Source organism: Neofelis nebulosa, chromosome 2 (genome assembly GCF_028018385.1).
Source record: "Neofelis nebulosa isolate mNeoNeb1 chromosome 2, mNeoNeb1.pri, whole genome shotgun sequence".
Taxonomy (NCBI): Eukaryota; Metazoa; Chordata; class Mammalia; order Carnivora; family Felidae; genus Neofelis; species Neofelis nebulosa.
Genome location: NC_080783.1, coordinates 211476691 through 211499793, shown reverse-complemented (window position 1 = coordinate 211499793; position 23103 = coordinate 211476691). Strand labels below are relative to the sequence as shown.

The 23103-nt window shown below is 53.4% G+C and overlaps 1 protein-coding gene across 5 annotated transcripts in view; it reads left to right on the top strand.

Annotated features, from left to right (window-relative positions):
* The window catches only part of KAZN (kazrin, periplakin interacting protein), a 1084458-nt gene that overhangs the window by 1046192 nt on the left and 15163 nt on the right, over positions 1-23103 (top strand). For 4 of the 5 annotated variants that reach the window (XM_058696318.1, XM_058696330.1, XM_058696337.1 and 1 more), the window contains 5 exons: positions 6086-6291; positions 6799-6917; positions 15797-16028; positions 17332-17433; positions 17968-18134. In XM_058696318.1, coding sequence (XP_058552301.1) covers positions 6086-6291; positions 6799-6917; positions 15797-16028; positions 17332-17433; positions 17968-18134 — 826 coding nt within the window. Of the gene's footprint in view, positions 1-6085; positions 6292-6798; positions 6918-15796; positions 16029-17331; positions 17434-17967; positions 18135-18472; positions 18853-23103 lie in introns of those variants that run through there. The other variant, XM_058696328.1, reaches the window with a different exon arrangement.

The following is a 23103-nucleotide window of genomic DNA, read 5'->3' as shown; positions in this document are numbered from 1 at the left end:
CCACGATCGCAGAAAATTCTGTTGGACAGCACTAGGTTACACGAGAGGGAAGACAGAATTAGAAAGCCCAATCCCAGTAGGAGAGCAAATGGAGAGAATGGAGAAGAGGTAAAATTTTAAGACACAATGCTCGAGAATATTCCAAACATGAACCCACAGATACCGGAAGCACAATTTACATCATTCGGAATAAGAAGACATCCACATCTAGCCACATCGTCATGAAACTGCAGGACCACAAAGGCAAAGACGCAATCTTAAAAGTAGATAACAAAAAGAACAATTTTACTGGCGACAGCTGCCTTCTCTTTAGCAAAAAGGAAGACAGAAGACCGTGGAGCCATGTATTCAAGGTGCCAGAAGCAAATGATCGTCAACCTAAAACTGTGTGGCCAGCAAAGCTCTCTGAAGGACAAGGGGGAAATAGAGGCTTTTTCCCCCGACATAAACAAAAGTTGTAAGAGCTTACCACCAAATACTCCCAGAGGAAATTTTAAATCGCGTCCTTCAGGAATGAGAAAAATTACCTTAGAAGTAAGGTCTGAGACACAGGAAGTGATGAACCATGTAGGGAAATTATTTCAGGTCAATATGATCAGCAGAAAATAACCATGATGATGATGTCTAAAACTATGGGGCTTTTTCAAAGGACAGAATTAAAATAATCGACAGGGTAGGTTATAAGTCAGAAAGAGTGATCAGAATGTTTTAAGTAACTTATAATTGGGGACAGAGCATTAAGATCCGCTCAACCCTAGGTTTCAAGTTAAATACGCGTAAGTTTTCAAGGGAAACCATTAAAGAGTGGTTCTAGAATTCAGCACACATCAGAATCACCTGGGCGGGGGAGGGGCTTGTTAAAATGCGAATTATTTGGCCCAACATTCAGACCTTCTGCTCCAGGAACTTGGGGGGACCGGGGGGGGGGGGGGCAGTCCTAGAATCTGCAGGGCTAACAAGTTCCCACGTGCTGATGCAGCTGGCACAGGGACCCCACTTTGAGAACCACTGAACCAAAAAACAGAGAAACAGGACGCTTCACTTCCAAACCAACCGAAGGGGGGAAATACGGTGAGAAAACAAACAAAACCTTCCATCTAATCCAGCTCTGTCCAGCAAAAATACCATGAGTCCCACATGTAGTTTTAGACTCTAGTAGACACATGAAAAAGTAAAAAGAAACAGGTGAGATGAATTTTAATAATATCCGATTTAACCCAATACGCCCCAAATATTAGCATTTCAACATGTGATCAATATAAAGATTATTGGGATTACTTCTTCTTTCTTTGGACAAAGTCTTCAAAACTCAGTATTTTATACCGTAGACACTTCTCAATGTGGACAAGCCGCATTACAGGTGCTCGATAGCCACGTGTGGCTTGTACCTACCATACTGGACAGAGCCAGTGTAGACCGTTTGTGACATGAACTTGCAGAGGACGGAGGCCCCCACGCAGCCCCTGAGCACCCACTGAATGCCAGACACTGAGCTGAGCACTTTGTGTGGTTGGTACATCACCTCATTAATTCCCACTTAGGCCTGTGAGATTAGACATTATCATCCCATTTCACAGATGGTAAAAGTGAGGCTGAGAACATTCAAAACACTCTCCCAGATCATCTGGCTGGTAAGCAGAAGAGCCGGCACTTAAACCCAGGTCTCTCGTATTTCAGTGCCAGCCTCAGAACCTCAAGTTTTCCGTAAAGGATTTTCTGTAACAGGCCAGATAGTAAATACCTTGGGCTTTTTGGACCAGCCGATCCATCAGGTGGGAGAAGGTAGAACCTCTTCTGCCAGAGCCACCACGGTCCCCTCCCCCCCCGTGTGCCAAAGGGCCCAGACTGACTGCCTCTTGGCGACACCTCCTCTCAAGACTCTGCCAGGGGCTCGGCCAGCCTCTCGAACTCACCAACTGTAAACGTGAGTTATGCCCACTCTCAGGCTGAGACAGAGGGGAAATAAAATCCAAGATTGATGGAATCCTGAACATAAAATCTGGCATCATGCTGCCTGCATTTTGGAAAGTACCCTTAATTAATGGCTTATGACCCCAAAGACGCCTCCCCCCTCAGCCCTTCTGCAGTGTCGCCTTGGAGCTCCGTCCTGGGTGCTGGGGGTGGAGGAGTTTGCGGGGAGGACGTGGCGGCCGGGGGGCGGGGGTGGGGGGGCGCCGATAGCTGTTCTCAAAAACCAGAATGTGTGGTTTGCTCGTATGAGCCCAGCTCAGCCTCTGACATTCCTCGAGCCTGGACGCCATAAGTAATGGGAGTTTAAGAGCCAGCTCTCGTCACAGGCCCGGGGCCCCCTAACCATAGAATGACCCGCACACGGTCACACGCTTGGGAAAACACGCACGCGCGGGGGGGTTTGCTTTTCCTCTTTGCCCACTTACCTGAGGCTCCCTCTCCACCCTCCGCTCACTTTCTCCTTCCTGTTTACCTCTGTGTCCTTGTTGCTCTCAGTCTCTCTCCTCTCACTTTCTCCATTGCCTATCTTCTCCTTCCTTCCTCTTTCCTGTGCCTCCTTTGTCGCCTTTATCTGGGGAGGCCCAGCCACACACCGCCCACCCGGGTGCCGGAGAGACAAGCCCACCCCTCGCCTTGCGGGGAGCCCCACCCTCCCACCTGGACCAGGCCAGGGTCCAGCTGGGACGATGCGTTTCAGCTGGGCTCGACACCAAGCGGGACCCCTGTAAGCACCTGAGCCGAACTCAAGCCACGTTTCACCCCAGGAAGGCAGTCCTCAGGGAGGGGCCCTTTATTGCCAACAATAACCACCTTCTACCCGGTGCCCACGATAGCTTCGCGTTCAGAATTTATCATAGTCATTAACCTGGGAGGTAGAGAGTATTGTTTTTATTCCCATTTTATAGACGGGAAAACAGAGACTTGAAGAGGTGAAGAAATTTGCCCACAGCCAGGGTCTATTCAACCCTGAAGCCTGGTCTCTTTCCACAGGCCCGGTCCAAACGGACAACACGGGCGGTGTCTCGGAATTTCAGGTAACCAGATGTGGTGACGTTCGTCTCTCATCTTCCCAGAAGCACGTAACAGAGGCAGGACCCAGCCACAGGAACACAGGAGCTTTCAGCTCTCCAGCCCAGGGAGGGCACCCTGTTTGGGTGCCACTGATAGGACCCAATCAGAAAGACTTCCCTGCAAAAGCCAAACCTGTCCTTGGGAGCCGGGGACCAGCAAGAGGGACACCGAGGCTGGGAACAGGCAGCTCTGTCACCAGGCAGAAACTTGGGGGCCCCCAGGCAGGGCTGCAGAGGAAGCTGCTGCTTCCGCATTCCTGGGCGTCATGGCAACATGTGCTCGGACTGGGGACCAGCGCAGAGCTCTGTGCACCATTGCTGATTCCCTGCGGGCAGGGCTGAGGCCTTCGATCTACCTGAGAAGGGAAACAATGTTTCAGTAGCTTCTCAAACCTCACGCATCCGGCACGGATGGGCGCCAGTGACTGGGGAGTCCCTGAGTGCCCAGAGCAGCCCAGGAGAGGAGGCAGGTGGCAGGGAACAGTATCATGCCAACCTTACAGAGATAGAAACTGAGGCACGAAGCAGCATATCTGCCCACCCTGAATTAGGTCGCTCCGCCCAAGTGCCCTGCAGAACCAGGAGTGACATCTTCCTGGCCGGCAGCTGTGGGCTCCCAAGGGTCCCTGGCTGGGCAGTTCGAGGCCCCCGGTGTTAGAGAGAGAAGTTTCCGCAGAGCTGGATGCGTGCGTGGTCACCAAACTGATGCAGCTGTTTCCAAAGAGTTTAAATGGCAGGGGCAGGGGAGGGGGTGAAGGAAAGCAGCCTCGTAACTTGAACAAGGTTTCTAGGCTGTGGTTTTCAAACCACGTTATTCGCTGGGGCGGCTGGGCGGCTCAGTCGGTTAAGCGTCTGACTTCAGCTCAGGTCACCATCTCGAGGTCCATGAGTTCGAGCCCCGTGTCGGGCGCTGGGCTGATGGCTCAGAGCCTGGAGCCTGCTTCCGATTCTGTGTCTCCCTCTCGCTCTGTCCCTCCCCCGTTCATGCTCTGTCTCTGTCTCAAAAATAAATAAACGTTAAAAAAAAATTAAAAAAACAAAACCACGTTATTCGTTATTCAAACAATGCAGTCAATGCAGGACACATGGGAAACAGGAAAGTATGCACACATGCAAATACTCTTGCACAGTCACACGCACATACACACACTTATGCACCATTAACCCATCACCCCATTCCAGACAGACTTCTAACATTTATCCAACTAATATCTTATGTGTATAAATATACATATACACACACAATTATAGTTATATATTATATAGTCATATATATATGTATCATTTTAAAAATACAGTGGTGGGGGGGTGCCTGGGTGGCTCAGTCGGTTAAGCGTCTGACTTCAGCTCAGGTCACGATCTCGCGGTCCGTGAGTTCGAGCCCCGCGTCGGGCTCTGGGCTGATGGCTCAGAGCCTGGAGCCTGCTTCCGATTCTGTGTCTCCCTCTCTCTCTGCCCTTCCCCCGTTCATGCTCTGTCTCTGTCTCAAAAATAAATGTTAAAAAAAAAAAAAAAATACAGTGGTGGGGGTGGGCGCCTGGGTGGCTCAATTGGTTGAGCGTCCGACTTCGGCTCAGGTCATGATCTCACGGTCTGTGAGTTCGAGCCTCACGCCGGGCTCTGTGCTGACAGCTCAGAGCCTAGAGTCTCCTTCAGATTCTGTGTCTCCCTCGCTCTCTGCCCCTCCCCCGCTCATGCTCCGTCTCTCCCTTTCTCTCCAAAATAAATAAACATTAAAAAAAAATAAACGTTAAAAAAAACACAGTGGGGATTAGGTTGTACCTGCTGTCCCGTGGGGCCTTTTTCACTCGGCAATGGATCATGAACATCTTCCCATGTCAAAACTATTCTCCAGGGATAGATTTCTTATCAATGACATACATTCCAATATATGAAGGCAGCATCATTCGTTCAGATACACTCCCATCAATAACCACTTACAGTTTCCTATTTTTTTTTAATTATTCCAACTTATGCATGTTCACTGTGGAACGCTGATGACACACAAAAGTGTGGAAGAGTAACCTCATTCTTCCGGGCACATGCTCAGTAACTGTAAACACCTGTGTGACTTCGCACACATTGTTTTAACCCTGTGCCCGATTTGATGCATCAGCATTTTTTTTACATCGTTAACGGTAATTTATAATGCACCAGGCTTATTTTTTCTCATGCTTGTCATTTCTTGTGGTGTTGAGTTTGGGTGTTTATTTAACCCTGCTTTAGAGAAAGAGACTCTTTCCCCTCTCAGTCGAGTCTGTGTGAACTGAACTTGGCCTGTACATCAGGTGTTGTTGTGGCTGACCCTGGATCGAACAGGGCCGGGAGGTGCTGGCAGGTAGACGTTTTTGTCTGGGGGGGGGGGGGGGGGCTACTCCGGAAACAGGTTTCGGGGTGTTCAGGAAAGGAGCTGAGGCTCCATTTATCCTAAGAAACCAAATCAGCCCATGGCCAACAGGTGACTGCCATGATGTATACACCAGCGAAAAATGGGGAACAATTCGTGCCCATCGACAGGAGGCAGGCGAGGTAAATTATCCTCTGATGGCTCCTGTGCAGTCAAAAGCTATCGCAGATCTCTGCTGAGACGGAAAGACATCCTCCGTGGCATGAATGAGAACAGTGTCTTACAAAACAGAGTGTCTGCGCGTGGGTCTGTGTGTTTGTAAGCGTGGGCATTTGTGTAACCCAAAGAATATTTAGCTAAGCACGAACAGCTGCTGTCTCTGGGGGGGGGGGGGGGGGGGCGTGGGATTGGGGGCGATTTTCACTGTTTTATTTTCATTCTTTTCTGGATTAAGTTTTTGAAATTCTTTTGTGGGGTGGGGGGGACAGATTACTTTTGTCATGGGGGAGGCAGCAAAACGAGAGCCGTTTTGATTTGGCCAAGAAGACGCGCACGAGGGGAAGCCATCCCTGCCCTCCTCCTGCACCCTGGGAGTGCAGACTCAGGGGGCAGCCGGCCCAGTCCCTGCCCCTCCCCCCACAGCGCCCCCCTCCCACCCCGCCCCCCTCCCCAGCAAGCTTGCGCTTGTGTGTTGCAGACTCGGACAGCCAGTGCAGCCCCACGCGGCAGAGCCTCAGCCTGTCGGAGGGCGAGGAGCAGACGGACCGGCTGCAGCAGGTGGAACTGGTCCGGACCACCCCCATGTCCCACTGGAAGGCCGGTACCGTCCAGGCCTGGCTGGAGGTGGTCATGGCCATGCCCATGTACGTCAAGGCGTGTGCAGAGAACGTCAAGAGTGGGAAGGTAGGGCACCTCCGGGACCCCGGTGGGAACGCCCCTCGCCCTCCCATGAGCCTTAGCGGTCCAAAGCTGGCCTGCTCCACCCACGCCACCGGCATCCCATCCCCGGGCGAGGAGGAGCTGTGTTCTAGGAGCCCGGCCAGGGGCCCCAGTAAGCCATCGCGTCTCCCCTGGAAGGCACATAGAGAGCCCTCTGAGCCTAACCTTCCCGTACCTGGCTGGAGGGGAGGTGGAGACTGGCCTAGAGGGCGCTTTTGGCCAGGATGTGATTCCCACTTCCTGGAGCAGGGACAGGCCGAGTGCTCTGCCTGGACTGCAGAGGAGGATGGGCAGGGAGACGGGGTGAGGGAGGGGGTCCAACGGGGGGGGGGGGGGTCCCAGCCTCATGCCCGCAGACCCCCCCCCCCTCCCCAGGCCTCGGCTGTGCAGCCAGCGGCGGGCCCCGGGAGCCTCGGGTGCCCACCCAAACCTCCCTCCTGGGCGCTCAGTCCTCACCTCCCGGGGGAGCAGGTGCTGCTGAGCCTGAGTGATGAGGACCTGGAGCTGGGTCTGGGCGTGTGCAGCTCCCTGCACCGGCGCAAGCTCCGGCTGGCCATCGAGGACTACCGCGACGCCGAGGCGGGCAGGAGGTGGGTCGGCATGCGCGGCTGCCCCGCCTGGGCGGGGCCTCCGGGGAGAGGGGAGAAAAGTCCACCCCGAGACTCCCAGATCACACAGTGGGGGCGGGGACACGGATGGGGGACGGTGTGGTAGACCGGCAAACGCCACTGGCCGGGGAGGGGGGGCCGGGCTCACTCCAGTCCCGCTCTGGACGGGCCCTCCCCTTAGAAAGATGGAGATCCAGGGAATCGGGGAGGCCCCAGTGCCCTGGGATCCCCGCAGCCGCAGCCGGGAGGCTTCACACGCCCCCAGGACTCCTCTGTCTCCGAGGTCCGGCCCAAGCAGGCCTGGGAATTCGGCCAACACGTCAGCTCTGCCTCCTTCCACCTCAACCCCTGGGCCTACCATTCCGGAGGGAGGAAAGACGGCATAAGGCAGGGAGAAGCAGAACGGGACAGAGGAGAAATGGACGTGGCTTTTTTTTTTTTTTTAAAGTTTATTTATTTACTTAGAGGAGACAGCATAAGTGGAGGGAGGCAGAGAGAGAGAGGGAGACGGAGAATCTCAAGCAGGCTCCACGCTGTCCGCACAAAGCCCGATGCCGGGCTGGAACTCCCCAAACTGCGAGATCATGACCTGAGCTGAAACCGAGAGTCAGACGCTTAGCTGACAGAGCCCCCCGGGGGGGGCCCCAGTGAAGGGCTTTATTGCTGTCTCTGCGCACAGGATTGGGGCCGGCTGGGCGGGGGCTCCTTTAGCAAGCACACCTGGGAATGGCCCCAGGTCCCCTCCCCTCAGGTGTGCCCTGCTCCCCACGCACACCCCCCCCCATCTTTGTCCCTCCTCCTGACCTTTCGCCAGCAGGATTTGTTGTTGGGGAGCTCACTCACCAGGCAGCTCCCAGGAAACCAGGGCCGCCCCCCCCCCCCCCAATCCTCAGCGTGCGGAGGGGAACGTAGTGAATCTGACACTTTCTGTTTTGCATAATTATCTCCTTCACTGGTTTCCCCATCATTTTTGCGCAGTTAATTAATCAAACCTGGTGGTGTGTGCCATTATTTGCAGAAGCAGCTTTGCGGATTAACAAGTGAGGGGGGTTAGGGCCGGGGACTCGGGCTGCTTCGGAAGCAGGAAACCAAACACCTGTGAGTCCTGGAGAGGGGCCCGTGGTGTGATTCCGGGGTGGAAGGAAGTACGTGTGAGATCTGATCAGAAACCCGGGTAGCAGCTCAAAGCAAGCGAAGCCAAAAGCCCCCGAGCTTGTCAGCAAGTCAGGATCCCCCGGCCAGGGCTGGGGGTGAAGGATGGGGGTGGGGGAAGGCAGTACCTGCTGGGGGAGGGGAGCGGTGGGCACGAGCCTGCTTTCCTGGCGCTTCCCCTGCTGAGGGTCTCACAAGCACCTCACGCTCACCCACTCACTACTAACCAGTGCCTCCCCCCCCCCCAAAATCCCCAGAAGCGCTCATCCTCTGCCACCCCAGCTGGAGACCCCTCCCGCGCCCTGGTCCGCTCCCGGTGTGGTCAGTGAGCACTGGCCATTGACAGGGCGGGGGCTGCCTGCTTCACCCGGCGAAAATGCCAGATCGCTGCCCAAGTCCCCCCAAAACGGGACCGACCCCTATGAACCTCTAGGAACCAAGATTCTACAGCACCTGGAGAGGGGGTGGCTGCAGGATGGGAGCAGAGTTTGAAAAATTCTGACGGCTGTGATCAGGACCGTTTCCGAGGAGAACCCGTCCCAGAATTAGACACCCCCAGGGCCTCCCGCAGGAGGGAGGGTCTCATTCCCTGCGGAATTCTGGCGTGTCTCTAACTTGCCGGGACCTTGCTCTCTCTCTGGGACACGGTTTCTCCACCTGTGAAGCGAAGGGGGTTAAATTAGGACAGCGGTTCTTTCAACTTTTGGAGACCGGGGCCACTTTGAGAATCTAACAAAAACGGTTGACGCTTTCCCCACAAGAGATATTACAAAACTGCTTTAACTTCGTGTCCTGGGACCCTTCGGCTCCCTCACGAACCGTTTAGGGGCCCGTGAACTCTAGGGTAAGAACCCCAGTGAGCTCATCTTCAAGAACACCTCCTGTGTGGCTTCGGGCATGACGTTACCCTCTCTGGGGCTGGTTCCTCTTATCTCTAAAATACACCAGTCGCCTTATGGACACGATTTTATTTACCCATCACCACACCTGTGTGGGAGAGACATCCTTACCCCCATTTTAAAGACAGAGAAAGCGAGGCCCAGAGAAATCATGGGTGCAAAGTTACATTTCAAAATACCTAACTTTGAAGTCAGTCCTCTTTCTGTTCTCCTATGTTGCCTCAATGTTAAAAACACTGACCATCCCCACTACACTTATTTGTGGAACATGGAATGCGCCCCAGACCCTGTGCTAAGAGTTTTACGCTCTCTTGTCTCTTCCAGCCCTCACGACGTCTGTGAGGCAAACACGATTAGCCCCATTTTACAGATGAGGAAACTGGGGCACCAGAGACGCAAGGTCTCCGAGCTAAAGGTGATAGAGCTAGAATGGCCTCGTGTTTACAGTGCTGAATAATGACCAAGATGATACCTAAATTCTGTGCCCAAACTCGGATTTCAGGCTCTAATCCAGACCCAGTTTGGGACGGGGGACAATGTTAAATTTTATAAAATATCTGAATTACTTTTAAAGTCATGCCGTTTTTGGGGCGCCTGGGTGGCTCAGTCGGTTAAGTGTCCGACTTCAGCTCAGGTCACGATCTCACGCTCCGTGAGTTCGAGCCCCGTGTCGGGCTCTGGGCTGATGGCCCGGAGCCTGGAGCCTGCTTCCGATTCTGTGTCTCCCTCTCTCTCTGCCCCTCCCCCGTTCATGCTCTGTCTCTCTCTGTCTCAAAAATAAATAAACATTAAAAAAATAAAAAATAAAAAAATAAAGTCATGCCGTTTTCAACTCGGGTGCTTACAATAGCTCAAACCAACAGCTGGGAAAGTGTTGCCAAGCTGAGGCCCCATGGGGACAACTTTAATGAAAAGGGAACTGCTTTTGAAGGGCAAGAGTGCATTAATTGTCAGCATGCAGATAGATATTGCTGACTGTAAATGGCTTCTCTCAAGTAGGTTCCCCCATGTGCCCCCCCCAACACACCACCCACGTCTTGTTGCTGAGCAAACTCTCGCTCAGGAGAAGAGGGCTTCTTGTCCCCATTAGGGCCAACCCTGGCCCCGTGGCATCTGACTAGGAAGGCTGGGAGCTCTAACTCCTGCACTGGGCAAGAGAGCCATGACAATGGCAGAGAGGCCTGGGAAGGGCCAGAAGAGGCTGGAGCCCTGCCCTGGTGGGGATGGGGGCTGGGGGGGTGGGAGGGGGTCTGCCTGGGACGTTTACTTCCTAGAAGGGCATGTGGGCCAGAAGTTTCCAGCTCATGGGGCGCCTGGGTGGCTTAGTCGGTTAAGCCTCTGGCTTCAGCTCAGGTCATGATCTCACGGTTCATGGGTTCAAACCCCATGTCGGGCTCTAGTGCTGACAGCTCAGAGCCTGGAGCCTGCTTCGGATTCTGTCTCCCTCTCTCTCTACCCCTTGCCCACTCGTGCTCTGTCTGTCTCTCTCAAAAATGAATAAACATTTAAAAAAAAATTTAAAGAAACAGGAAGTCTGCAGTTCAGGAGCTCCGTCTGGGCAGCCTCCTGGTGAATAGGAGTCAATGCCCCACTCACCCAGCTTTGCTTTGTCTCCGATGCACTGGATTATAGAAAAGAGGCTGTTGACCATGAACTCTGAGCCAGGTGGGGAGCCCGGGTGTTTGGAGAGAGGCCACACCCAGTCCCACCCTCAGGGAGCTGACGGTGTGGTGGGCCGCTGGCCAGATGAACAGCAGGGTGACAAGTGCAGGGACCGGGGACTCCCGGGGGGCTCTGGACACTGAGAGGGGCTCTGACCCAGCACTGGGGGCCGGGAAGTCTTCCGGGAGAGTGAAAGCACGGTGGAGACCTGTGGGAGTCCAGCGTGGCGGTGGAGAACAGCCTGGAGACCAGGAGGCCCCGGCCTCGGAGAGCAGCCCCCAGTGGTCCTGGGGGGCTGAGGGGCAGGAGGAGGCAGAGCGAAGCTGGGAGCCCACCCTTCCAATTCTTGGCGGATCTTCCACCGAAAGCACCTGCTGGGTGTCGAGCGCTAGATTGGCTCTTCAGCAGAGAACATAGTCTCTGTGCTCAGAGCAGTTAATTCCTAAGGTTCCATGTGTAATTAGCGCTTTGAAGGAAATACTCAGAGGCAGAGCAGCGGGCCAGGGAAGCAACTCTAGACAAAACGGGCAGAGGAAGCTGCCGCTGGGAGGTGAGTGAGCCGTGGGCAAGGCTGGAAAGAAATGGGCCCAGGGAAAGGCAGCTCCCCCACCCAATGGGGCCAGGAGCTCGGTGCTTCTGGGTGCCCCCTGAGCCTGCGGCTGTCGTGGGAGAAGAGGCCACACCTTGCTGGGTGACACTAGTGACTCCTGATGTTATATCTGCAAAGGGAAGCCACCGTTTTCTTGTTCTGTTTCCTTGAGATCTACTCTTTGTTCCTTTCCCCCCTCTTTTACTGGCTTTTTATCAGTTAAATGTTCCTACCACTAGCTTACGAGCTACACTTCAATTTCCTTTCAGTTGTTTCTCTGCAGTTTGTAATACACATGCTTCGCGTACCACTGTCTGTCTTCAAATAATATTATACAACTTTGCGTATAGTCGAAGGTGCTTTCTTCTCCTGCCTTTGTGCTATTGTTTTCACAGGTTTTCATCTATGTGGATTATACGTTCTGTAATACATCGTCACTGTATTTCTTTTAAAGTGTCCATTATTTTAGATTTAAGGAGATTTGCAAATGAGAAAAATGGTGACCCAGATATTTACCATTTCCAATCATTTTCCTTCTTAGAAAAATTTTTGTACTGGGCATATTTACCATCTTAACCATTTAAAAAAAATTTTTTTTTAACGTTTATTTATTTTTGAGACAGAGAGAAACAGACATGAATGGGGGAGGGGCAGAGAGAGAGGGAGACACAGAATCGGAAGCAGGCTCCAGGCTCTGAGCCATCAGCCCAGAGCCTGACGCGGGGCTCGAACTCGCGGACCGCGAGATCGTGACCTGAGCCGAAGTCGGACGCTTAACCGACTGAGCCACCCAGGCGCCCCTAAATCTTAACCATTTTTAAGTGCACAGTTCAGTAGTGTAAAGAACATGCACGTTGCTGTGTGGCCATCACCACCATCCATGTCCAGGACTTTCCATCTTATGACACTGAAACTGTATGCTCACAAAAACACAATAAACACAAACTCCCTGCTCTCCCCTCCTCCCTGTATAATGGCAACCACACTTCTACTTTCTGCCTTTATGGTTTTGACTACTCTCAGTACCTCCTACAGTATTTGTCTTTCTGTGCCTGGCTTACATCACTTAGTGTCATGTCCTCAAGATTCATTACTGTGGTAGCGTGTGTCAGATTTTCCTTTCTTTTTAAAGCTGAATAATATGCCACTGTGCATATATATGCATATATATATATAGCACGTTTTGCTTATCAATTCCTCTGTCGATGGACACTTCTAATGGAATTGCTGGATATGATAATTCTGTTTAATGTTTTTTAAATTTTTTTTTAATGTTTTATTTATTTTTGACAGAGAGAGACAGAGCATGAGCGGGGGAGGGTCAGAGAAAGAGGGAGACACAGAATCCGAAGCAGGCTCCAGGCTCTGAGCCATCAGCACAGAGCCCGATGTGGGGCTCGAACTCACAGACCGTGAGATCATGACCTGAGCCAAAGTCAGACGCTCCACCGACTGAGCCACCCAGGCACCCCATAATTCTCTTTAATTTTTTGAGGAACCACCATACTGTTGTCCACAGTGGCCACACCATTTTAGATCCTCACCAACAGCACACGAAGGTTCTGATTTCACCACATCCCCAACAACACTTGTTTTCTGGGGAGTTTTTTAGCCATCCTAATGGGTATGAAGTGGTATGTCATTGCAGAGAAATTTCCATCTCTCTAGTGATGAGTGATGGGCGTCTTTTTGTGTGTTTATTGGCTACTTGTAAGTCGTCTTTGGAGAAATGCCTATTCAAGTCATCTGCCCATTTCTGAATCTGGTGGGTTTTTTATTGTGACTTTTAGGAGTTCTCCTCTTTATTCTTTTTTTTTTTTTTTTTTAATTTTTTTTTTCAACGTTTTTTATTTTTTTATTTTTGGGACAGAGAGAGACAGAGCATGAACGGGGGAGGGGCAGAGAGAGGGAGACACAGAATCGGAAACAGGCTCCAGGCTCCGAGCCATCAGCCCAGAGCCTGACGCGGGGCTCGAACTCACGGACCGCGAGATCGTGACCTGGCTGAAGTCGGACGCTTAACCGACTGCGCCACCCAGGCGCCCCTCCTCTTTATTCTTTTGTGTGGGCCAAGTTGCCATACAGTTATTATTTTCTTTCCTTTTGAAGAAAGTCCGTCAACATTTCCTGCAGTTTATTCTTCTGATGATGAATTCTCCCAATTTTGTTTGTTTAAAAAAAGTCTTTGTTTCTCCCTCATCTATTAAATAAACATTAATTTTTTAGAGCAGTTTCAGTTTCACAGCAAAATTGGAAGGAAGGTACAGAGATTTCCCATGGACCCCCTGCCCCCACTCCTTCACAGCCTTCCCCATAATCCACATCTCCTGCCAGATGGAACATTTGCTACAGTTGATACACCTGCACTGACACATCATGATCGTCCAAAGTCCATAGCTTATGTTAGCATTCACTCTTGGTGTTGTACATCCCGTGGGTTTGGACAAACATCTAATGATATGCATCCATCATTGCACTATCATGCTGAATAATTTCACTGCCCTAAAAAGTCCCCTGTGCTCCACTTATCCATCCCTCCCTCTTCCTAATCCCTGGCGACCACTACTACTCTTTTTACTGTCTCCGTAGTTTTGCCTTTTCCAGAATGACATAGGGTTGAAATCGTACAATATGTAGCCTCTTCAGATTGGCTTCTTTCACTTAGTGATGTGCACTTAAGGTTCCTCCACTGGAAGATTTTAAGCAAAGGAGGGACATGACCTGATTGATGGTTTTAAAAGACTGTCTGGCCACTGTGGGGAAAAGTGGATTAGAAGGGGTGGAGCAGGTGGTGGGGGGTGGGGGGCGGAAGTAAGGAAGCAATTGCTGAAATCTGTGCCAGAGGTGGTGGTAGATTGAACCCAGAAAAGGAGAAAAGGGGACAGACACACTGACCAGAGTGATTGATAGACCCGGCAGGGGAGGGAGGAGGAGGGCAAGTGAGGCCCGGGAGCTGGGTGATGGTGGGCAACGGGGCAGAGCTGGGAAAGGGGCCAGGGCATTTCATTTGGAGCCCATTAAATGTGAAATGCATGACAGGAAATGCTGGGAGGGCAGTTAGTGAGAAGCTGGGTCTCAGAAGACAGGAGAGGGGAGAGAGGAGAATTTGGGAGTCCTCATTTACAGATGTATCCAGAGCCCTGGAAATGATGCCACCAGGGAACAGAGAGCACAGGGGAGAAGAAGGAAAGAAAGGGGCCACGAGATGAGGGGAGACGTGCCCATTACACGACAGCATCCATCCCGAGCACACCAGTCAGTAGCTGCTAAGCGCGTATTGGTGGAATGAAGGAAGGACAGCAAGGAGCCAGGCAGGAGCACCAGCAGGATGGGTGGTGTGGTCGGCCCTGGCTGCTGTCCTGGGGAAGGGACTGGGGAGGGCCCAGTTGGAGCAAGGAGACCAGCTGGAGGGCAGAGTCCAGGGAGAGGCAGGGTTGCCCAGAGTGGGCGGAACAGAGTGGAAAGGAGGCAGCCGAGTCAGGTGGGAGTGAAAATCCCACCCAGGTCTCCAGCTTGAGTGGCTGGTAGGGCAGCTCTTAGAGATGGGTGCACAGGGAGGGGACTGGAAAGTGGGTGAGGGGTGTTCCATCCGGGGCGGGGAGGGGAGGATTCTGGTCCCAATCCCAGACCTGGGGAAGGGGGCGGTGTCTCCCCGTGGGCCCTCATTTCCCTATAACATCCTGATCCCTCTGTAGTAGACCCGCCCACCTGGCAGCCCCGGGCGGGGGGGGGGGGGGGGGGGTCATTTCTCAAGTCCCTCGGAAGGCGGGCTGGGCTGTGCTAATTCCTTCTGTCCCGCTGCCACCGTGTGGCGATTAGGGGAATGACAGCCGGAAGGACCTCTTGGTCCGGAGCACGCACCTTTTTATCCGTTTGGGTCTTCGTTGTGCACCTACTATGTGTGCAGCACTGAGCTAGGTTCTGTGTGGGATACAGAGGATCTGAGGTCTAGCAGTGAGGTGAGAGGGCTTGGAATGGGCAAAACGGGGGTTTTAATTCTGGTTTCAAGACACCACGGTGTGACTTTGAGGAGAGACGGCCCAGGCCATGGCTTTGCAGGCTTCAGGGCTTCGGTAGAGGGACATTCCCAGGGGACCGTGCCCAGGGACAGGCTGAGGATGCCGAGGGCTCCCAGAGGTGCTGCTTCCCACTGCACATGTCCCTGCTGCTCTGCCACTGTCCCTTCCCACTCAGCGTGTCTGAATGTGCTCTCTCCTCTTTTCCTGTCCCCTTTGTCTGCCTCTCTGTTGATCCTTTTTCTGCTCTTTGGGGGCTCGCTCTCTGTTTCTCTGTGTCTGTCTTTCTGTCTGTCTGTGTCTCCTCCCGCCCCCTGTGCCCACCTCTCTCCCCATCTCTGCTTTGTCTCTCTCTTCCTGTCGCTTCAATCCATCCCTTTTCCTGTCCGTCTCCCCGATTTCTTGGTCCCCCACACTCCCCCACCCTGTTGTTTTCCCTCTTTCTTCGTCTCTGCCCATCTCCGCCCTGTTTCTTCCTGTCCCTCTGTTCCTGCCACCTGTCCCCCACCCATCCCCCTTTCTGGCCATGTCTTTCCTTGCCAGCCTGTCCAAAGCCGCTGACCTGGACCATCACTGGGTGGCCAAGGCCTGGCTGAATGACATCGGCCTGTCCCAGTACTCTCAGGCCTTCCAAAACCACCTGGTCGATGGGCGGATGCTACACTCCCTGATGAAGCGGGACCTGGAAAAGCACCTGAATGTGTCCAAGAAGTTCCACCAGGTCAGCATCCTCCTGGGGATCGAGCTGCTGTACCAAGTGAACTTCAGCAGGGAGGTGAGGACCAGGGCAGGAGGTGGGGGCACCTCCCACAGCCCTTCTTCCCACACTGGTACCCACTGTCTGTCCATCCGACTACCTGCCCATCTCTCCATCCACACACATCCATCCGCCCCTTCCTCACTCCCTCCCTCTTCCAACAACTGCTTATTGGGCATCATCAGGCCCGGTGCCCAATTCAGAGGAAGTGGGGAACCCTCATCCAAGAGCTCACTGCTGATCAGGGAGAACCACATAGAAGCTGGAGCCACAATACCATGGAAAGTTGCCCCGGTGAGGAAAGCCCGGGGCTTTGTGAAAATCCAAAGGAGTCGCTTCCAGAGGAATCAGGGAGGGTGTCCCAGAGAGAGTGACAGCTGAGCTGAGGCCTCGAACAGGGAGGCCAGGTAGGCAACCAGACAGCAGGGGGGAGAGTTAGAGTTTGGACTCTGAGCGCCCCCTTGATTCGGAGCCCTGCCAAGCCAGACGGCACGGGACATGCACCTCAGCTCCCCGGGGACCAAATATCCCTGAGGGAGGGGCCCCCGGCCGCGGAGTGGAATCAGTCCAGATGGTTTCCTTTTCTTCGAGTGTGACATCAGAGCACAAGAGCTGGGGGTCAGGAGGAGAGGCATAGAAAAGGGTGCCGTCCAGCTCTCCAGCCCTTCGCGCACGCCCAGCACAGGACCCGAGGCACAGGCCCCGGGAGCCCCAGGCTGGTGAAGGAGGTGGATGTGCAGGAAGATCGTGAGAGTCAAGTGTGGAAAAGGGCTTGGTGCACTGGGGCTGGTCAGGGCAGGTTGGAGAAATCCATGGGCCGGCGGGGGGCAGAAATCCATGTGTCTACCACGAGCCCAGGAGTCCTTGTCTGGGAGCCAGTCCCCCCAAGGGGGCTTGCGAAAGGGGACCAGGCTGATCCCTCTACAGGCCACTGTGGGTGACGTTTTGTGCCTGGGTGACACTCATTGCCCCCAGGGGCTGGGTGGACCCACAAGAGACCTAGCCCCTCATGGAAGGGCCACATTGTTGGGCACCCACTCTGTGTCAGGAGAGCGGCGGACAGGGACGCACAAACCAGGCAGCCTCTGGGGGTCTCACCCAGCCCTCCACCCCAGAAGCAGGCTTCTCCCCATTTCCCACGATGAACGGCCAAGCCCCAGCCTGACGTGGCCAGAGAAGCTGGGGCTCGCCGGCCAGAACTCCCCCCTGTACTGGCATACCAGGGTCCCCCCAACACGGCCGACACTCGCTCCTTGTCATCTCTGTGTAGCCACCCCCCCACCCCGACACACCAGCTGACCCGCTGTCTTCCCCCCACAAGGCCCTCCAGGAGCGCCGCGCCCGCTGCGAGACCCAGAACATAGACCCCGTGGTCTGGACCAACCAACGGGTGCTCAAGTGGGTGCGGGACATCGACCTGAAGGTGAGAGGCAGTGATGGGCTGGGGGCGACTCGCAGGCACGTGCCAATCCCATGCACGTTTTGTGCCCATTTTGTGGGAGTGGGGTGTCCACCCAGGCTGCTGAGAGTGCCTGCCTCCTGTCGCTCAAGAGGAGGGAGCGCTCACCCTGCCCCCGCAGCGGGACCCCCATTAATGGTGCCTTTCTCATAGCAGGAGTGGAGAGGCTGGGCTGTCCCCTGAAGCCTGGGTCGGGCTGGATCTGGGTTTCTCTTCTCACTGGACAAGTATTTATGGGCTGCCTGCCAAGGTCTGGGGATATGTCAGTGACAAAATAGTCTTGGTGACCGTCCTCATGGCCGTAAAGGAGTGAGGGGATCCCCCTTGGGCTTAAACTGACCGGTCCCCAGGGGGACAAGCCTTTGCTGTGGGGGACATGTCCCCACTTGCAGCTGAGGGCACCTCAAGCCAGCAGGGCAGCCTCAGGACAACAGGGTGGCCCTCTCAGACTAGCAGGGCAGCCCCCCAAGGCTGACCAGCCCTGTGCCTCGCCCTCAGGAGTATGCAGACAACCTGACCAACAGCGGCATCCACGGTGCTGTGTTGGTGCTGGAGCCCACGTTCAACGCCGAGGCCATGGCCACTGCCCTGGGCATCCCCAGCGGGAAGCACATCCTTCGGAGACACCTGGCAGAGGAAATGAGTGCCGTCTTCCACCCAGCCAAGTGAGTGTGGGCTGCTGGCTCCCGCTCTGGGGCTCGAGGAGATGACCCTGACTTCCCCACGGCCCCCTCACTTCCCGCACCCCCTTCTCCCCTACCACACGGAGGCCTCCTTTTACACAGAGGAAACTGGGGCTCCGAGAAGCAAGGTGCTTTAGCGTGAAGGTCACAGAGGAGGGGTCAGGTCTTGAATGAAGTGTGCGGTGAAATCCCCAAACTCCCCCGGCATTTAGGGAAGGGAAAGTGAGTAGCACAGGTGTAAGGAAAGACCCTGCGAGGGTGGGGTGTGGGCTGGGGAGGACCTGCACTAGCCGGAGAGGTCAAGGTGGCCGCTCGGGCAGGGAGAGCTGTGGAGACGGAGGTTTGGAGGCGGCGATCGAGCAGACTGATGGTGCTGATGGTCCCGGGGGGCAGGCTGTGTCAGCCCACCTACCGCAGCCTCCTCAGCTAAAAGTGGCCAGAGAAGAAGCACCTGGACAGATGACCCAGACCCCCTCCCAGTGGATTCTGTCCACAAAATAATTACCGTTAGGCTAAGGTTTATTGGACACTTGCTATGGGTACTGATTTCATCCTCGTGACAACACCAAGAAGTCAGTGTCACCAACCCTCCTTTGAAAATGGAGAAACGAGGGGCGCCTGCGTGGCTCAGCCGGTTGAACGTCCGACTTTGGCTCAGGTCATGATCTCGCAGCCAGTGAGTTCGAGCCCCGCGTGGGGCTCTGTGCTGACAGCTTGGAGCCTGGAGCCTGCCTCAGATTCTGTGTCTCCCTCTCTCTCTGGCCCTCCCCCACTCATGCTCTGTCTCTCTCTCTCTGTCTCAAAAATAAATAAACGTTAAAAAAACATTTTTTTAAATAAATAAATAAATGGAGAAACTTGTTCGAAGGGGCCAAGGTCCCTGCCCCAGGTCACACAGCTAGAAAGTAGCAGAGCCCAGATTTGCCCTTTGTTCTATTAATATGGCATGTTACATCGACTGATTTCCATACGTTGGAAACCTTGCATTCCTAGGATAAATCCCACTTGGTCGTGGTGTATATTCCTTTTCATATGTTGCTGGACGAAGTTTGCTAGCATTTGCATGAGGATTTTTGCATCTATATTTATATATTTTTTAACTTTTTAAGTTTATTTATTTATTTTTGAGAGAGAGCACGCACAAGTGGGAGAGGGGCAGAGAGGTAGGGAGACACAGAATCTGAAGCAGGCTCCAGGCTCCGAGCTGTCAGCACAGAGACTGACAAGGGGCTCGCACTCGCGAACCATGAGATCATGACCTGAGCTGAAGTCAGGTGTTCAACCAACTGACCCACCCAAGCACCCCATGCATCTATATTTATAAAGGATGTTAGTCTATAGTTTTTTTTTCTTGTGATATTTTTGTCTGGTTTTGGTATCAGAGTAATACTGGTCTCATAGGTTAAATTGGGAAGTATTCTCTCCCCTCCTATTTTTTTTTGGAAGAGTTTGTGAAGGATTGGTTTTCATTATTCCTTAAACATTTAGTAGAATTCACTGATGAAGCCTCATGGTCCCGGACTGTTCTTCGGGGAATTTTTTTTTCCCTACTTCAATTGTCTTTGTTACAAACCTATTCAGAATTTCTATTTCTTCTTGAATCAGTTTCAGCAGCTTATATCTTTCTAGAAATTTGTCCGTTTTGCCGAGGTTAGCTAATTCGTTGGCATGTAACTGATTATATAATCAAGTCCTGATAGCCTCTCCTATTTCTGTAAAGTTGGTAGTAATGTCCCCTCTCTCATTCCTGGTTTTAGTCATTTAAGTCTTTACTCTTTAATTATCGGTGAGTCTAGCTAAGGCTCTGTCCGTTTTGCTGACTGAGCTCAGATTTGAATCGGAGGCTCTCGAGTCAGAACCCCGAGTGCTGAACCCCCAAACCACATGAAGCCTCAAGAAGCAGCTGGAGGGGCGCCTGGGTGGCGCAGTCGGTTAAGCGTCCGACTTCGGCCAGGTCACGATCTCGCGGTCTGTGAGTTCGAGCCCCGCGTCAGGCTCTGGGCTGATGGCTCGGAGCCTGGAGCCTGTTTCCGATTCTGTGTCTCCCTCTCTCTCTGCCCCTCCCCCGTTCATGCTCTGTCTCTCTCTGTCCCAAAAATAAATAAAAAACGTTGAAAAAAAAATTAAAAAAAAAAAGAAGCAGCTGGAACACACCCTGTGTTTTGCAGGTGGAGACACTGAGGCTTAGGGGGTGGGGGGAGTTGTGTATCAGTGGCGACAATCCAGAAGTCCCGAGTTGCCCTTCCCCATCAGCAGGCTAATACCTAAGTGTTTCTCAAAGCGTGGTCCATGGACTCCTGCAGCAGAATCATCGGTGCCCTTGTGAAATGCAGATCCCCTGGCCCTCACTCAGATCTGCAGGACCCTTATCTGCTGGTAGAGCCCAGGAATGTACATTCTGAGCATTTTGACGTAGTTCTATGGAGACCAACGTTTGACGAGGACCCTATTCCATGAGCCGTACATCAACAGGTGCAGGAAAAAGGCTTTTCTCCTAAGAATTGTCCCCTTCCCTGACCTCCCTTCTGGAGCACTGTGATCTGTAATGGCCTTAATACATTCTGAGCCCTGGAGGGGCAGCACTAGCTAAACATTAGCAGGCACTCATGTGTCTGCTTAAACCCTTGAGCACTCCTGAGCTAACAGGTGCATTAAAAGGACTGTCCAGGATTTGTGGCTGAGCACTGGGGAAGTTTCTGGTGGGGAGCAAATAGGGTGGGTTCTTATGCTGTGGACAGGCCAAAGACTCCTTTAAGAACAAGGTGAAAGTGGGGCACCTGGGTGGCTCAGTCGGTTAGGCATCCGACTTCAGCTCACGGTTCATGGGTTCGAGCCCCGCGTCAGGCACTGCGCTGACGGCTTGGAGCCTGGAGCCTGCTTCGGATTCTGTGCCTCCCTCTCTCTCTGCCCCTCCCCTGCTCACGCTCTGTCTCTCTCCCTCAAAAATAAAATGAACATTAAAAAAATTTGTTTAAGAATAAGAGGAAAGCAATCCTTCCTGATATCAGGATAAGGAAGAGGAAAGTGGACTCTTCTCATCTTACAGACAAGGAGTCAGAGCTGGTCAGCCAGGGCACTGAGATGCTCCGCCAGCCCAGACCCCAGGCCCACCTCCCTGCTGTCACCTCTGCACCATGCTGCTTCCTTCTGTGTGTCCGTCCATGGCCCGTGCATCGGGTCTCGGTGTGGCATTTGAGACCCCTTTGCTGAGAACCTGCCACAGCCCAGGGGAAGAGATTTCAGTCAGCATAGGGGAAAGAGAACTTCATGAGTTTCTAAGAAATTCTGGAGACCACCCCCTGTTGGTACAAGTGTCCCCAGCTAAGCAGAACACCAGTGGAGACGGTGACCCCCAGGCATGTGGTGAGATGCGTGGGAGGGTCAGATGGGTTTATATTAACCAAGATCCTCGGGCTTTGCCCCAGGACATCTCAGCGGTGGCCCAAGCAGTGAAACTGCCCTGCCCATTGCCCTCTTGCTCCCTGTCCTTCTGTTGCTGACTTTAGCTTTCCAGAGAGAGGGGGCAGGGCAGGTGGTGCTGGTCCTTTGGGGTCAGCCCTTCCAGAATACTCTGATGGGGTGGAAGGATTCAGATGGAGAAACATCCCTGACCATTGAATAGATACCAAGGGCTAACCCGAGACTCCATCCCGGATTGAATCCAAGGCTTGGGGGGACCAGGTGACGGTTGTGGGAATAACACTTCGCAATTTGACTTGCAAATTATCACCAGCAAAGTTCTGTCTCATTTCTTATTTCATCTGATCCTCGTCCCTAAGAAGGAAGCTGGATGAGAAGGGATCATTGTCCCATTTTTTAAAGTTCATTTTTATTTATTTTGAGGGAGATAGAGAGCAAGCAGGGGAGGGGCAGAGAGAGCAGGAGACAGAATCCCAAGCAGGCTCCGAGCTCTCAGCGCAGAGCGCGACTCGGGGCTCAATCTCACAAACCGCAAGATAGTGACCTGAGCTGAAATCAAGAGTTGGACGCTTAAGCAACTGCGCCACCCAGGTGCCCCAGATCATTGCCCCATCGTATGGGTGAGAAAACTAGCTTCAGAGAAATGCAGTGGCTCCCTAAGAGTAGCCAGTGGCCATGCCAGTGTCTCCCTAGGACCCAATGGCTTTCCACCACGCTGGCAAGTTTACGGGGGTGCTGACGAGCACCTGCTCCCACTCCCCAGTAGACCCTGAGGCCCTGTGACCTCTTAAAGAGGAGAGGGGGCAGGCCACTCAGAGCACATCAGGAGGCTGCAGTCACCCCATACTGTGGCCCAGGGCCACGGAGTCAGGGAACATTAGCATCCACACCTGACCCCGGGAGAGGCACGTTCCCGGCGTTACTAAGTCCCAACATGACATCGTCTTCTCCCTCCTCCTCCTGTCTCTGTGACAAGACACACACCCAAACGAGCAGTGTCTCGCATCCTCTCGCGGCATCTGCCCTGACACGCGCCTCCTGCTTCTCCTGATAAACCCCCGTCCAGCACCAACTCTGTGTCAGTCCTCTGTGAGTTCCAGATCTGGAGGAATAAACCAGGGGACAAAAAGGATGCAGGGAGTAGCCGTGGTGTTCCAAAGGCATTCGCTGCAGCCCCAGAGCAGCCAAATGGAAAGTCTGCATGGAAATAGGGGACTGTCCCCAGCGTCGGCCTGGAGGATGATACAGCCCGTCACTAACATAGAGTCAAGGACAGGGATGGGTCCTTCCAGAATGCCCACTTATATTCTGCTTGGATATGAGGTCAGAGATGGAGTTCTGTGTATTTTTGTTTAATGTTTATTTATTTTGAGAGAGAGAGAGAGCGTGAGCAGGAGAGGGCCAGAGAAGGAGGGAGAGGGAGAATCCTAGGCAGGCTCCATGCTGAGAGCCTGACGCGGGGCTCGAACTCACAAACTGTGAGATCACGACCTGAGCCAAAATCAAGAGTCTGTTGCTTAACCAACTGAGC